Source organism: Podarcis muralis, chromosome 3 (assembly GCF_964188315.1).
Source record: "Podarcis muralis chromosome 3, rPodMur119.hap1.1, whole genome shotgun sequence".
Classification (NCBI taxonomy): domain Eukaryota; kingdom Metazoa; phylum Chordata; class Lepidosauria; order Squamata; family Lacertidae; genus Podarcis; species Podarcis muralis.
This window is the reverse complement of record NC_135657.1, coordinates 25965125-25979833: the sequence shown is the minus strand read 5'-3', so window position 1 is coordinate 25979833 and position 14709 is coordinate 25965125. Positions and strand designations below refer to the sequence as shown.

The window sequence follows — 14709 nt, the reverse complement described above, 5'->3', positions numbered from 1 at the left end:
CAACTCTCATAATCCCTGATACACCTGGCCTCTCAGGCTGGGCCTAAGGGGAGCTGGAGTCCCAGAACATCTGGAGGGCCAGAGGTTCCCCACACCTTACATGCAACAAGTGCTACGCATATGTTTTCAATCCTGCTTCTGGGTCTCTGCAAAGCTTAGATAGGAAACTGGCCCACTGATCTTGCTGGACTACAACTCCTATCATCCCTGAACATTGGCCTTGCTGGCTGGGGTTGATGGAAGTTGTAGTCCAAACCACAGCTAGAGGGCTTCCCCTTTCTTTTTAAAAAACAGTAACCGCACTGATCTCCTGGTTGGAGAGCTGGATTTAGTTCCTCTTCCTGTTGTATTGTTTTAATGTTTTTGTGTTTGCTGCTCTGGGCTCCTTTGGGAGGAAGGGCGGGATAGACATTCAATAAATAAAATACTTGGCACAATTACTGCATTAAAAAAATGCAGCTCAGCTGCATCAGGACCATTTGGTGTCTCATCAAATTCTGTCACTGTGGGATAAGTTGTGTTTCTTTTTTTTAAAAAAATCACAAGAGGCTATAAAAAAACCCAAGACTTCCAAGATATTTTATTAAAGTTCCATGCTGCACTAAACATACAAATGATGAGAAAAACAAAAAAAAGAAAAAGAAATCATGCACATTTCTCACCCAGAACAGCATTTGACAAAAAATTATGGCAATAGAGAAACCTAGTCATTGAAATCACAGTTACTAAGTTTTCAAAATCGCAGGTATGTGTTGTGATAGAATAGGATTCATCTGTACGTAAGGAAAATGACGCCTGGATACAAAATAATTCATCCACATTAGAAAAGTTTCATTAGGAGGTTTGGACTAGGGCGGAGGGGAGGGCCTAAGTCCAGATTCACACCATACAAATAAAGCAGAACCAACACACATTTAAAACACATAGCTTCCACCCCATAAATCCTGGGAAACTGGTTTATTAAGGGTTTGGGGAACCAAAGCCCAATGAGAATAAAACTACGGTTCCTAGGATTATTTGGGGAGGGGGGGTCAGTGTGTGCTGAACGTACTTTAAATAGATGGTGCAAACCCTGAATGGTGTGTTTATCTCAAGAACTAATGCAAGTAGAGTTCATGATGGATCATGCCCCAAACACTTCACATATATTAGAGACATACATTATAGTACTTTAGAAAAAAACAGAGAGAAAATCCAGACTCAGAATGTGACTTGGTTCCCACAGCACAGTAAGCCAGACTGGCTTAGCAAGCCCAGACAAGCATGGGGGTCTCAAGAGAAGCTTGCACCCAATCTGCTTCCTGGTCTTCCACTGCTGTGCTGAGCCAAAGCAGGGTTTGTTGCAGCACATCATCCAAACAGGGACCCGTGGTTAAGCTCACGCCTCGCTAACGATGAGCTGTGGCAGATTTGTCCTTGGCGCAGCATGATCAGGGAACAGCAAACTCCTCCCGTAGCCCCCACACTCGGGTGGTCTCACTAAGCCATAGCTTGGTTCATTTAATCATGTGAACCAGCTCTTCGTATGGCACGCAGCCTCTTTTTTATTTTATTTTTAAATCCAAACACTGCATTTCACTGCTAAAAAATCACTGCAATAAGAAAAGTGTCACATTAATCAGCCCTCAGTGGTACTTAACACTTATTGGGGGGGGGGGAACCCTGCCCTTTAGATTTTCGACAGCAGTCCTCTTCAGGCATTTAGGGTGAAGGGGTGTGGGCTAAAAAACGAGAATTCAGGCAGGAGGATGAGCACCTAAGCCATGCTCCAGCCTTCCCCAAGCACACAGAGTCCACTTCAGAACTTCTGTGCTGAGATGGAAGATCTGAAAGGATCTTCTAAGCATGCTTGGAGAACGTGGGCAGATCTCATGCGGAGCTCGCCCAGGCCAGCATGTTGGGAGCGGGGCATGCATGAGCATGTGGGGGTGTCGGGGGCAGGATACGTGTGCACACCCCTGCCCACTCTCCACTTTTAGCCTACACACATTGGTGTGAACGCCCAATGAGGCTAAGGCAGCCCTTATCCATGGATGCTCTCCAGATCTTCCTGGGCTACAATTCCCATCGTCCTTGGTCACAGGCCATGCTGGCTGAGGCTGATGGGAGTTGTAGTCCAAGACTACTGGATGAGGAAGGCTAGGCTTTTCAGGAATACAGTCACAAAGCAGGAAGTCCACTGAGCCTCTCCCACCCGCTGGCTCTCAGCAGGGGCTACACTGCGGTGAGGCCCTGCGATACACCTGGCCACACCTGGCCATTTCCTTGAATGTGAGATTCTTCCATGATCACACAGATCTGGTGCAGACACATCACTGCTGATCTCTTAACCTTAGTTAAGAGAGCTGGAGGAGGGTAAAAGCTGGCATGCTTCTTTCCACCGCTTCATCCCTTCTTTAGGCCAATTGCTCTCCCTCCTTTCCCTTATCACCATGCTCCTGGTTCCACATCAGGGTTCTCTCCCTTTCTCATTTTCCCAATCTTAAACTCAGTTCTCTACATTCCTGCAATTTGCATTGTTTTTCAGGGGCGGGGGAAAATCCTCATAAAAATTCACTAGCATCTTGGCGCAGACTTGTGTGTGCTGTTTGGCTAACAAACACTTTTTTGCAAGCCATTTCCCCTTAAATAATGTTGATTCATCAGGATGCAATCAACATTATTTAAGGGGAAAGCCGGTGGAAATTAAATCCGATAGGAAAGGTGAGAAAGGAAGAGAGTTTGCCAGAGGGTGTCCTGCTCATAGGCTGCACTCCTATTACACGTGAACTTGGGATTTACCTCCAAGTCAGCATGCATAAGGTTTGAGGACAATGCAAATTTAAGACGTGTCGGCTCAGAAGAAAGACCCATGAAATTCCATGGGGCTTATTCCAGGGAAGACTGTATTGGACTGAAGCCACAGATCTCTTAACTGTGTTTAAAAGACCAGGAGCGTTATTCTGCATCAGGCCAGTCATCCAGCAGCCTGCTCCTCTCCAAACCACAATAAGCAAAAATAAAACCCCATTTGTCCAAATGCAAGGTGCATTCTAAAAGACAATTCCTTGGCCAGGGGTATCTTCCCTCATTCATTTTTCTCTGACTGCACTCCGTGCAGATGGCTGTTTTCCCCTAATACTTTGGCCATAACTGCATACAGGATGTCTGATCTTAATATAAGATGCCAAGACATCATCAGCTTGGAAATGTCCATCCTTTTGAAGACAATTATTATTAATAATAATATTACAGGCATACAAACAGAGGAAGAAGAGTACATTCTTGAGGGAAGCCCATAGATTCTGACATTATTTTTAAGAATGTTCAACACACATACCTGATATGACTATCACTACAAGGCTCATCTGTACAAAACAGCCATCTATGGTTCTTCGGCGTGATCCAAAGGTCCCTGGGGCTCTGTGGCACAAGCCGGACGCCCTAGTCTTTTCTCCCTTGGGAATGCTCCCCAAGCATAATGGGGAATGCTCATCACATGCGCAGAGGACTCACCATTGCACAGAAGACAGTGCACCTGCATGCACAGAGCAAAACGCAAACCTGACAGCTCGCAGATACGCACCAGAACTGCTGGGCCATTCCACTTGTGCTTAAAGACCAAGGGTAGCCGTGGTTTGGTCCCTCCAGGCATCGCTGGACTACAACTCCCATCATCCTTGACCATTGGCTCTGCTGGCTGGGGCTGATGGGCACCATAATCCAACAACATCTGGAGGGCACGACTACACTGGCTACCCCTGCATAGCCGGACACAAAATATTTTCAAAACATTATTTTTTAAAAAACAAAAAAACCAGGTATCAGTCATTTGTTAGGCAAGTGAAGCCAGCATGATGCTCTCCAGGTGTGTCTGGACTGCAAATCCCATCCAAGCATGGTGAATGGTCAGTGAACACCTGAAGATCACCACATTGGCTACCCTTATGGTAGGCAAACAATTGCTTCAACAGTTAGCTGCATCCTTAACAGAATAATTGTAAGACTTCAGAGCTCTTAAGAAAACCCTTGCATATCATGATACTTTCTTTTGTCACACACATGCACATACGGGGAGTAAGGCGGAGGAGGTGGGGTCAGAAAGGGCCCAGTGAATGTTCTGCTACCAGAAAAGCTGGGAACACAGTACAAATCCATTATAAAATCAAAATACTGTCAGCTTTGCATATCTATTGTCAAGATTCTTGAGGTAATATTGATATTCCGTAGAGAGGAAAAAGCCACTCGCATAATTTTTCCGGACTGCTGCTCTTGTTGTTTTTATTGCTGAATGTCACATTTAAACACCAGACCGGAGAGACAAATAGCCTGCTGGCCTCTTCCTCTTCCATTGAGCTCCACTGAAATGGGGAGGGGGTTGCTCAGATCCCGTTAATTCCAATGGAAGTCGTGCAACGAAAGTTCCCGCTGGACTATGGCTTCCTTTGACTTGCAAGCAACCGACCACACCCCAGCCCTTTCCAACGCCGCGGGGGGATATACTTTCATCGTAGCCGGTTTCTAAAACCCTACAGACACCACACAACGCTCCGAGCTCCAATGCAAAACAGCCACGACGGAAACAATTATTTCAATCCAGACCGGGGACGACGACCAAAGCCACACAACCACATCACCTCTCCCCTTTTCAGCTTGATGGAGAGTAACAACATTATTGTAGACAAAAAAAAACCAGTTTCCCCCGTTCCCCCTTTTCCTTGATTCCCACTTCACGAATTGAAAAATAAAACATAAAAATAAAAAACCCCACCACTGTCACTACTAAGACCCCTAATTCATAGGATCTTAAATAAAATCCTCATGTTCATAATAAATAGTCGCAGCTCCCTCTTTCCACCCCTTTGTCCATAGATCGCAGGGTAAAATTCAGGAAGAAGCACCCTGGAAGCTGTCTCGTTTGGCTTCTGGCTTTGTCAGATGCGGAGCTGGTAGCCGACATCGTTCAGTGTTGAGAGCTCGCTCACTTTCTTATCCAGCGCAGCGGGCCTAGAATCAAGAAGGGGAGAGGAGATGTTCAAAAGCAAATGATTAGATTTCCCTAGGATGAGACCACTGCCAACAGCGTTTCAGAGTTGTATCTGAAAGTCATATCCACACCAAACATTTAAAAAACCACTCTTATTGCACTAAAACAACCGTGAATTTTTTTTTCAAAGAAGATGTGACCTCTCAGCCCTACAATTCTCAGCACCCATAACGAACTACAGTTCCCAGGATTCGCCATGACTCCTAAAGTGGTAGATGAGTACTTTAAATGTATGGTGGTGGTGTTTTCAGGTAGTGAGTAATGAACCGCCATTCCTAAACACCAAGCGTCACCAAGTTGTTTATTAATGTGAGAGTGCTCCTGTGGTCTTCCAGTCTATACCACCAGCAGGAGGCTATTGTGTCCATCTAAATCTGGGGTAGCCAGTGTGGTGGCTCTCCAGCTGATTTTGTTGTTGTTGGACTACAACTCCCATCATCCCTGACCAATCTTCACAGGATGCTCTGATTCACTACACATCTCTGACATTTCTACCAAACCGCATCTCCCAGTGAGAATGGATTATAACGGCAGCTTTGGGTATTAATAAGAACACAAGGAGTCTTCTGTATCAACCCAATGGCTCACCTTGGGTATGTTTAGCTTGGATAAGAGGAGATATGATAGCCATCTTCAAATGGCTATTATTTTTAAGCAGAGGTTGGGTGGCCATCTGTCATGGATGCTGTGGCTGAGATTCCTGCATTGCAGGAGGTTGGTCTAAATGACTCTTGGGTCCCTTCCAGCTCTACAATTATATGATCTAGTCCAGCATCCTGTTCTCACAGTGGCCTAACAAGATGCCTATGGGGAAACTGCAAGAAGGATTTGAGCACAAAGCCCTAGACCAAATGGCACCCCATATGACGTTTTAAATGCCTTACTTCTACAGTGGTACCATGGGTTACATACGCTTCAGGTTACTTACGCTTCAGGTTACAGACTCCACTAACCCAGAAATAGTACCGGCAGGAGGAGGCCCCATTAGCTAAAGTGGTGCTTCAGGTTAAGAACAGTTTCAGGTTAAGAATGGACCTCTGGAACGAATTAAGTACTTAACCTGAGGTACCACTTCCACAACATTGATGCCTGAGTTGCATATGTGATTTATCCTTCTCATATGAGATTATAAATAGGTATACATAGTCATAACAATCACTCACATGCACATAACTTGTCAGATAGGCACTGATGTTGTAAATCAGGAGAGGGGAAGCTGTGGCCCTACAGATGTTGCTGGTTTATGATTCCAGTCATCTCTGACCATCGGCCATGCTGGCTGAGGCCAATGGAAGCTAGAGGCCAACAGAGGGCCAAGGTTCTCCCACCCTGTTTGCAATTTTTTTCATCAGGAAGAACACAGGGTCATCATTCCTAGACATGCAATAGCTTCCAGTCAAATTGCAGCAAAGAAGGTTGGGGGGGGGAAACATATTTTCCACCTTACATAACAAACCCAATCTAAGCAGAAGCTCACTTTGCTGTGGCACTCCCAAAGCATGCATTTCCAAAACTTCACTTGGAATCAAATGTGAAGATAATCGATTCTGCTAAGTGACATTTTCCAAGCAGCTGCAGCTGGAGGCTGCTGTTACTTCCAGTTCTCAAGATTAATAACAGAAGAACGTTGCCTGGTTTTATAACCATGAAGCCGAGGAGTTAAATCAGAACACACAGACTGAAAACGGAACGGAATCCAATGACTCCCAGTTCATGAGAGGTCTCTACCCCCACTTTCAGCCGTTCCTGACAGGTACACAGGTACCAAGCCTCAAGCAATCGAAGTTGCTATACTAAATTGTCTCACTCCATGTTGGACAAAGTGGCAGCAACCTTTTATTTCTGCGGCCAGAATACCAGTTGGTGGGCAGAGTGCTGCTGCGCTCATGTCCTTGCATGGGCAACTGCTTGGCCACTGTGAAAACAGGATGTTGGGGCCTGATCCAGCAAGCTCCTCTTGTGCTTGGTATATAAGCACCATCAAGCATTAAGAGCTTGCAAACCCAACTTTCAGTATATACAGGTGTCTCCTCTCCCACTTATGTGCTATCAACTTGCGCATGGCCACATATACTTGTGGCACCAGGAAATAAATAAATAGATCAATTCAAACCAGGAAATGGTGGGAGAGAGATGGAGAGTCTTCATGGCTCACAAGGAGGCTCTCCCCAGAGCCCAAAGAGGGCAGAGGAAGCCCCAAGGAGACTGGAGGCACAGCAGGGCTCTGTTTAGTCTGCTTAGCCTCCCTGTCTAACAGCTGGCGCACACGGTAACCTAGCAGCTGCAGGCGCTTTTTCATGCAGCCTCCTGCTCTTTAGTGCTAAACAGGAGGAAACATCAATCCAGATAAAACCCAAATGGCTGTTTGCTCTGACTGAGCGCTAAAGAACAGTTTTCCGCAGTGGAAAGCAGCGGGACAGGATGAAATATAGAGAAGCCTGGAGTTTAGCATCAGAGGTGTTTAACTCCAGTCTTTACAACTTGGAATTCAATATCAACGTTAGTAAAGACCAGGAAGCTGCTGCAGAGCAGAGATACTCTGAGTAAATTATAAAGTATTGGCTGGAATTGCAAGATGTGCGGGTCCAGGATCCTAAGATCTAGTTATTAATTGGGCAACCCCAAGTCCCTCCTTGCATGGGGAGGCAGGGAAGAGGCTGTGGGCTCGCAAGGTCTTGGCAACAAATACCAGATAAGGCCAGAAGGTGTAGCTGGTTTCCTACAGGGCTGTCTGGCAGCCAGGGGCAAGGAAGGGGCATTAAAGGCCTCCTGATCCCCATTTGCTACAGGGGACTCCACAAAAGTTTCTGATAAGAGGCTTACCGAGTTTTGTACAGTACTTGGGTTTTCAAAAAATGGTGAAGTGAATGTTGGCCCCGAAAGAGGCTTACGTAATCTAATTGTTGACAAAAGGCATTGACTAATCACAGCACTCCATTAAGAAGGTGAAGCTTCCCCGTGGGGAATGCCAAGTCTTTTATTCAGCCCTTGCCAATGAAATTATGCAGCCCAGGGGAAGGTGGGTAAAGTGCTGACTGAGGGCCTGTTTCCTACCTTGTCACTTGATCAGATTTAATTAGCGTGCCCAAGTAAGAAAAAAATCATAAATAAAGAGGCAAAGCAACTTTGGTAGACATTCATTATTTTAGCTGCATCAGTGAAGGGAACCAGGAGTTGAAACAGCATCCTCCTAATTAATTTTGCTAGAGTAATCCCATTACATTTAAAGGATTTTCCCTCTGGGTTAAGGGGCCTGAAGGAGGCAGCTTGAAAATGATTACCATCCGATTAGGAATTTGAAGCCACTCTGATGTATCAGGTATCCGGAAATTAAAAACTAGCCCCATTATGAGATTTGGCTTATAACATTATTTGTTATAATATTTGGCTTATAACGTAAGAAGAGCCTGCTGCAATGGCCCATCTATCTAGCCCAACATCCTATTCTCACAGTGGTCAACTAGATGTCCACAGGAAACGGGCAAGTAGGACCCAAGCACAAGAACATTCTCCCTTCCTGCTGCTTCCAGCAACAGGTATTCAGACGCATTGCTGCCTCCAAGAGCACTAGATCCCTGCTCCAAGGAGCTTACACATTTCAAAGGGGAAGGAGAACAGAAAGAGAGAGGATGTGTAAGAGAGGCGTGAGATGAAAGTGAGCAAAACCAAACGTAGTTGGGTCTACTTTCACTTCCTTTCGGTCGGGGTGTAGACGGAAAATTACAGGCTGCGTTCAGAAGTTTATCATTCAAGTGGCAAGTCCAGTGTACTCAGTACCTTTTAAACACTTGTACATCTTTCATGCTCAAATGAAATTAGAGAAGAACTATTTTTTGTAGCTTTCATAGAAGCCGGATTTGCACAGAGGCGATTGGTGGGCCTTTGTGTAAATCACAACACTACTGAACTGCTGCCTTCAGAGTCCCCTTATGAGTCTCCCAGAGGAATTTTGCTGGCCGCCATCAGAAAGAGAATTCTGGGTGAAATGGACCTTTTGACCATCCCAGCAAAGCAATCCTCATGATCAAGGGTGGGGAACCCTCCAGATGTTGGACTCCAGTTCCCACCACCCCTCCCTATTGGCCCAACTGGCTATTGTGACAGATGGGAGCTGAAGTCCCCAACAACATTTTACGAAGCCACAGGTTCCCCATCCTTGCTCATGATCCTCAAGCTCATCCTACTCCAAAACTGTGTTAAAACTTTAAATACGCCATAGGATCCTATCATGTTTACCTCTAAGAACTAGAAAGTCTTCACCATCTAGCTCAGTGTTTCCCAGACTTGGGTCTCCAGCTGTTCAGGGACTACAATTCCCATTATCCCTGACCACTGGTCCTGCTAGCTAGGAATGATGGGAGCTGTAGTTCAAAAAACACCTGGAGGCCCAAGTTCGGGAAACACTGCTCTAGCTGTTTTGGACTACAACTACCATCAGCCCCAACCAGTATGCCCAATGGACAGGGATGATGGGAACTGTAGTCCAGGAACATTTAGAGAGCTGCTGTTGGGAGTTGCACCCCAGGTTCACAAAGGCTGAACTAAGTCACACACTATTCTGGAGTTCTGACCCTGCTGCTGACCAGCCTACCTGTGGGCCAGAAGTGCTGCAACCCATGAGTGTGCCAAGGGATGGATTTCAATTTCCCTTGCCCCTGTCCTGGGAGAAATTTAAAAGCAGGGAAGGAGCTAGCAACAGTGCACCTGGCGTTTGGCCCAGCAGTTGGCGCTCCAGAGAGGCCTGCTGAGCTGACACATCTTAGTCAAACACACACCTCCCCCTTGAACACTTGTGCCACCCTAGCAACTGTGGAAACAGCCACAGAAACAGGGAGATTAAAATACTCCCCTAAAGTAGGCACGATGAGGCAGGAAGAAGGAGCTCGCACAGAGATTTGCAACCTCTGACAACTATAATTATCCAGACACTAAATGAGGCCAGGCACTCCTACCGAGAGGCCCCCAAGAATGCTGGTGGTGCAGCGATAGTATGAATTTGTGGAGAAAATAGAAGTGTGTGGTTAATTCAACAGCTGCGAGGAACATTGGGGTATATTTAGAGAGACAGTCTAGTGACACTTTTCACTGTTAAGAAACTGCAAAGAGACCCCTCCACAGACTTACTTAAAATGCAACTATCATACGCATTATGGACCTAACGGACACATTCGGATGTCATTCTAAACCATCATTTAACAAGACACGGAAGGGCCAGAACAAACCTCAGTGAGTCCCAGGCTTATACAGTTTCCCTTTCCCTTTTGCCTCCTCCTCCTCCAACATGGATATTTGCCTTGTGTTCACTTTGCTACAGCTTTGAAACAAACCAACTTGCAAGGAAAACCTCACCAGACTAGGAGTGCGGCAGAGGGAAGTGAGCAAGGCCGAGGCTTACTGTGGCTCAATCGCATCACAATAATCACAGGTTGCAGCCTTCTGCAACCTGGCACCCTTCAGGTGTCCCCTGAAATATGACCAGCCCCAGCATTGCTAACATTTCAGTGTAGGTCGAAATATGTCTGTTTCTCCAAGCATTTGGGGATCTTACTCCACTGCTGCTTTGGGTGTGCTGGAAATTCTACTTGCCATTTAATTTATCTAAGTGTAGATTGCTGTTTGGTTTAAGGGATGTTGTAGCCTGCCCTGGGATCAGCTGGTCAAAAATATCCTTAATACATAATACAGTGGTGCCTCGCAAGACGAAAAGAATCCGTTCCGCGAGTCTCTTCGTCTTGCAGTTTTTTCGTCTTGCAAAGCAAGCCCATTAGCGGCTTAGCGGATTAGCGCTATTAGCGGCTTAGCGGGCTTAGCGGATCAGCTGATAAGCGGCTTAGCGATCAGCTGTTAAGCGGCTTAGTGGATCAGCTGTTAAGCGGCTTAGCGGATCAGCTGATAAGCGGCTTAGTGATCAGCTGTTAAGCGGCTTAGCGGATCAGCTGTTAAGCGGCTTAGTGGCTTAGCAGATCAGCTGATAAGCGGCTTAGCGGCTTGGGAAAAAGGGGAGGGAAGGGGAAAAAACCCTGCAGGAACTCGCAAGACATTTTCGTCTTGCGAAGCAAGCCCATAGGAAATTCGTTTTGCGAAGCACCTCCAAAACGGAAAACCCTTTCGTCTAGTGGGTTTTCCGTCTTGCGAGGCATTCGTCTTGCGGGGCACCACTGTACAAGAGTTTCGCTCTTGCAAAGCCCCTGTACCCTGAGATTGTCCTTGTATTGTAAACTTAAGAGACACATTTTAACTTGTACACAGCATTTTAAAAATGTCTGGATCGCCAAAGCACCACAAAGTGCTTCAGGGTTGCCCGCTTCAACTTGCGCAGCCTTGAACAGAACCCGCTTTGGCACACCCCAAATCCCTCAAAGGCACCCTGCCTCCGTTCAAGATTCATTTCAATCCAGTGCCTTAGACCTGAAACATATGGTGTAAAATGTAAGAAGGGAGCCTTTAAGCACATACAGAATGTCTTCTTCTCACCTCTGCAAAGACCCCAAGGATCTGGGTAGGGTTTGAAGGGGACCTGAGCAAAACGTCATCTGATGCAGGGGCGAAACTAGGCTTTATTTCACCCACGTCAAAGACCCGGTTTGGCACACGCACACTGCGTGCATTTGCACAAGCACACAGGTTGGGAGCCTCAGTGGTGCCCCTCTGGAGCCTTCACCCATCAAATAAAACCGGCTAGCCCTCCCCTCCCCTCCCCCTCCCTCCGCGTAGCTATGGCATTGCTCCTTTAACAGCGGGCATACCTGGCAATGCTCTAACCTGTATTAGCCAGCTGGGTCTAGTCACCCTTTCAGTTTACTAGAACAATGCTAGGTTAGGTGCATTGTGGGAAATTGGAACATGGCTATATCTGGCAGCCTGGCGCTGGGCCTGAAAAATAATTCAAGGGGGCTCAGGACTGGCATCAGCCATAGGCCCTGGCAGCTAGCCAAGGATGTCAGGTGCTGACTCCAGTTCTCCAGAGAAAGCAGCGATAAGGGTTTTTAAGTCAGAGGGTACAACTTCAAGACAAGCTGCCTGGCATTTTTCGTCTTAGAAATTAAGGCTATATCTGATTTCCTCTTTCTTCCTAACACCTGAACGTTCTCGCTCTGAAAACCTGTGATGTCACGTGATACCTGAAGACTCCAGTCCGTTGGATAGGATTCAGTTTCTGCCTAAAAAGATCAAGAAAGCAGAATCTGCTGTGGGATGCATATTTTTGCTTTAAATCCACTACATGTGCTACATTCAGCATAGTCCCAGGCATGTATACTTAGAAGTAAGGCCCATTCTTTTTAGTAGGCCTTACGCCCAAGTGATTGTGCACAGGGCTGAAATTTCAATCTTAATCTCTCCTCCTCTCTCTCTATGACAATTAAATTAGGTTAGGTTTGAAGTGTAACTAAACTCAAGCAGTTTCAACTTCAGGCACCATTTTAAGAAAAGCATTAAGTTGCAACCAAGTTTGGTGTTCAGTCAAGTTTGGTTTTCAGAAGATCTATCTGCTGTGGAACATTGCAGTGTGGGGAGCTTTCTGTTGTTGCTATTATTAAACAACTCAGAACAGCAACAAAATGGTGCTGTGGAATGCACCCATTCATTGTTTCAACCATCCAGGAACTCCATTCCATTCGCCCTCTCACACATCCCCAATTTTCCACCCACAACAGACGCTTCTCATTCTGTGGCCACTGAGCATGTCGAGTCCTCACTGGGCTGTTTTGGGAAAGGCACTTGCCTCCTAGGTTTTTCATATATATGACTCCAGCAAACCTTGGAGTGCACCCAAGCAGGCTGATGCCTCCTAATTTGTCAGCAACCATGCTTTAGCTACATAGTCAGCATGCAGGCTGTGAGGCCACCACCTTGCTGAAGCTAAACATATCCAGGCCTGGTCAGAACCCGCCTTGGGTTCAATGATGCAAGCAAGGTGGGGCAGAAATGAGGGACAATAAATACCTCAGTATCTGAGCTCATGGCTAGTATATGACTGGGACTCAGAAACTCTTCCTGATCTACAGCTAATTCCCTAGAGATCCATCAGCAGAACCAAGTCTAACTTCTGCCCACCTCACCCCTAAAATAGTCTTCCCTGCTCCTCTGGATTTGCATGTTGTAGAGGAGAGGTTTGGTCTGAAGGTATAGGATAAAGCAAACTTGCTGAAGTTCAGCCATTCAGTGCTAGGATGGGAAACCACCTGAGTTTTTCAACATAAATTCCATTATGGAAGGAAGGCAAGCAATGCACTTTAAATCTTAAATAATAGGCAAGCCGTCTTCCAGCAAAGATTTTTCTACCACTACTTCTGTTTGAGGACACCTGAGAAGTTTCCAAGGAAGCTCAGGGTTTCCCAGGTCAGAATATAGCCTGAAAAGCATTGGAGGTCATATTCACCACAAATATCTGACCCAGTCAGCAGTGCAAAACTCAACATGACTATACTCACGATTTGTCTCTTCGGCAGGCCCGCCTCTGAGGGCTGGTTTGTCTTCTTCGGGGGGAGAGGGACTTCCCCCGTGTTCGCTGCTTGACTGGAGAATGGGCACTTGCGGGCTTCAAAATCTGAAAGAGGGAAATGGGTGGGTTAAGAAAAGTTTTCCCTGGCAAGTCATTCATTGTTGGATAGGAGAGAAAGTGCACCTTTCATTTATGAAACTGCATTGTGGTTTAACACAGCTGAAGGTTTTCTTCTCCATTCTGTTATAGATTACTCTGACAAAGACAATGGGGTATTTTGGGGTTCTTTGAATGTATCTGCTGCTGGCTTGTGATTCAGCCTTCTATGGACTCTGCTTATTTGCTTTAGTTGTGCTCTTTTTGGTGGATCCCCTTAATATAAAGACTTAAAGGAGAGCTATCATTCAGCATTTATACACCATAAAATATGGTTTATTTTAGGGGTCTGTTGAAGACTTTCCTGTTTCAAGAAGCCTTCTAAGTGCAGATTGTTGTTCCAGTCAGTATCTGTATTAGATATGAAATTGGTTTTATATACTTTATTGTCGTCAGTGTTTTTTAAAATTGTTTTATATGTAATTGCCTCTCTCTTGCTCCCTTGCACACACGCACACACATCATCTCCAGGCATCACACAAAATGGGCACATACCTTCATTCTCATATCTCTGGCATATTTCTCCAGCTCTTTCCTTATCTCTGACCTCACCATCTTTGACACATTGAGCACCAACTGCCTCCATTCGATGGGCTGAAAGCTGTGTGGTTCATGGGGGACATACAATCCAATTTTTACTTTTTTCACAGAGTGTAAATACTTTTTGTAGGACTCTTCAAATTCAAAGATGAGGTCACTCAGAGTTCGGAAAATCAAAGGCTTGTCCATCAGCTCCGATCTTCTGCTCATGCCCAGAGATCCATATCGACCATTGAAATAAATTCCAAGCACCACATGATGAAAATTGTTCCCTGAGAAATGGGATTTAAAACTGATTGGGAATCGTTCCACTGAAGGCTGCCCATTGGTTAAGTATCTGGCAAGGCTAGCGTCAAGGCAACAAAGACCATCTGTTGAGAGAAATGTTTTCAATGCAGAATGTGATACACATATAACATTTGCCTATATTGTACTGTGTTCAGACATCATGATCAACTATGGTTTGTTGCAGTAGGAACAAACCTAGGTGAGCCTTGAGCTCATACACTCTCCTTCCTACTGTAACCAAGAGATCAGAAGCCAT

At 45.8% G+C, this 14709-nt stretch overlaps 1 protein-coding gene across 3 annotated transcripts in view; it reads right to left on the bottom strand.

Moving 5' to 3' along the window:
- Positions 1–558: 558 nt before the first annotated feature.
- Positions 559–14709, bottom strand: part of VASH2 (vasohibin 2) — a 39758-nt gene continuing 25607 nt past the window's right edge. For 2 of the 3 annotated variants that reach the window (XM_028724674.2, XM_028724675.2), the window contains exons 6-9: positions 14121–14502; positions 13459–13574; positions 12148–12186; positions 559–4986 (exon numbers count right to left, since the gene is read on the bottom strand). In XM_028724674.2, coding sequence (XP_028580507.2) covers positions 4914–4986; positions 12148–12186; positions 13459–13574; positions 14121–14502 — 610 coding nt within the window. In that variant the 3' untranslated portion in view covers positions 559–4913. The remainder of the gene's footprint in view (positions 4987–12147; positions 12187–13458; positions 13575–14120; positions 14503–14709) is intronic. The other variant, XM_028724677.2, reaches the window with a different exon arrangement.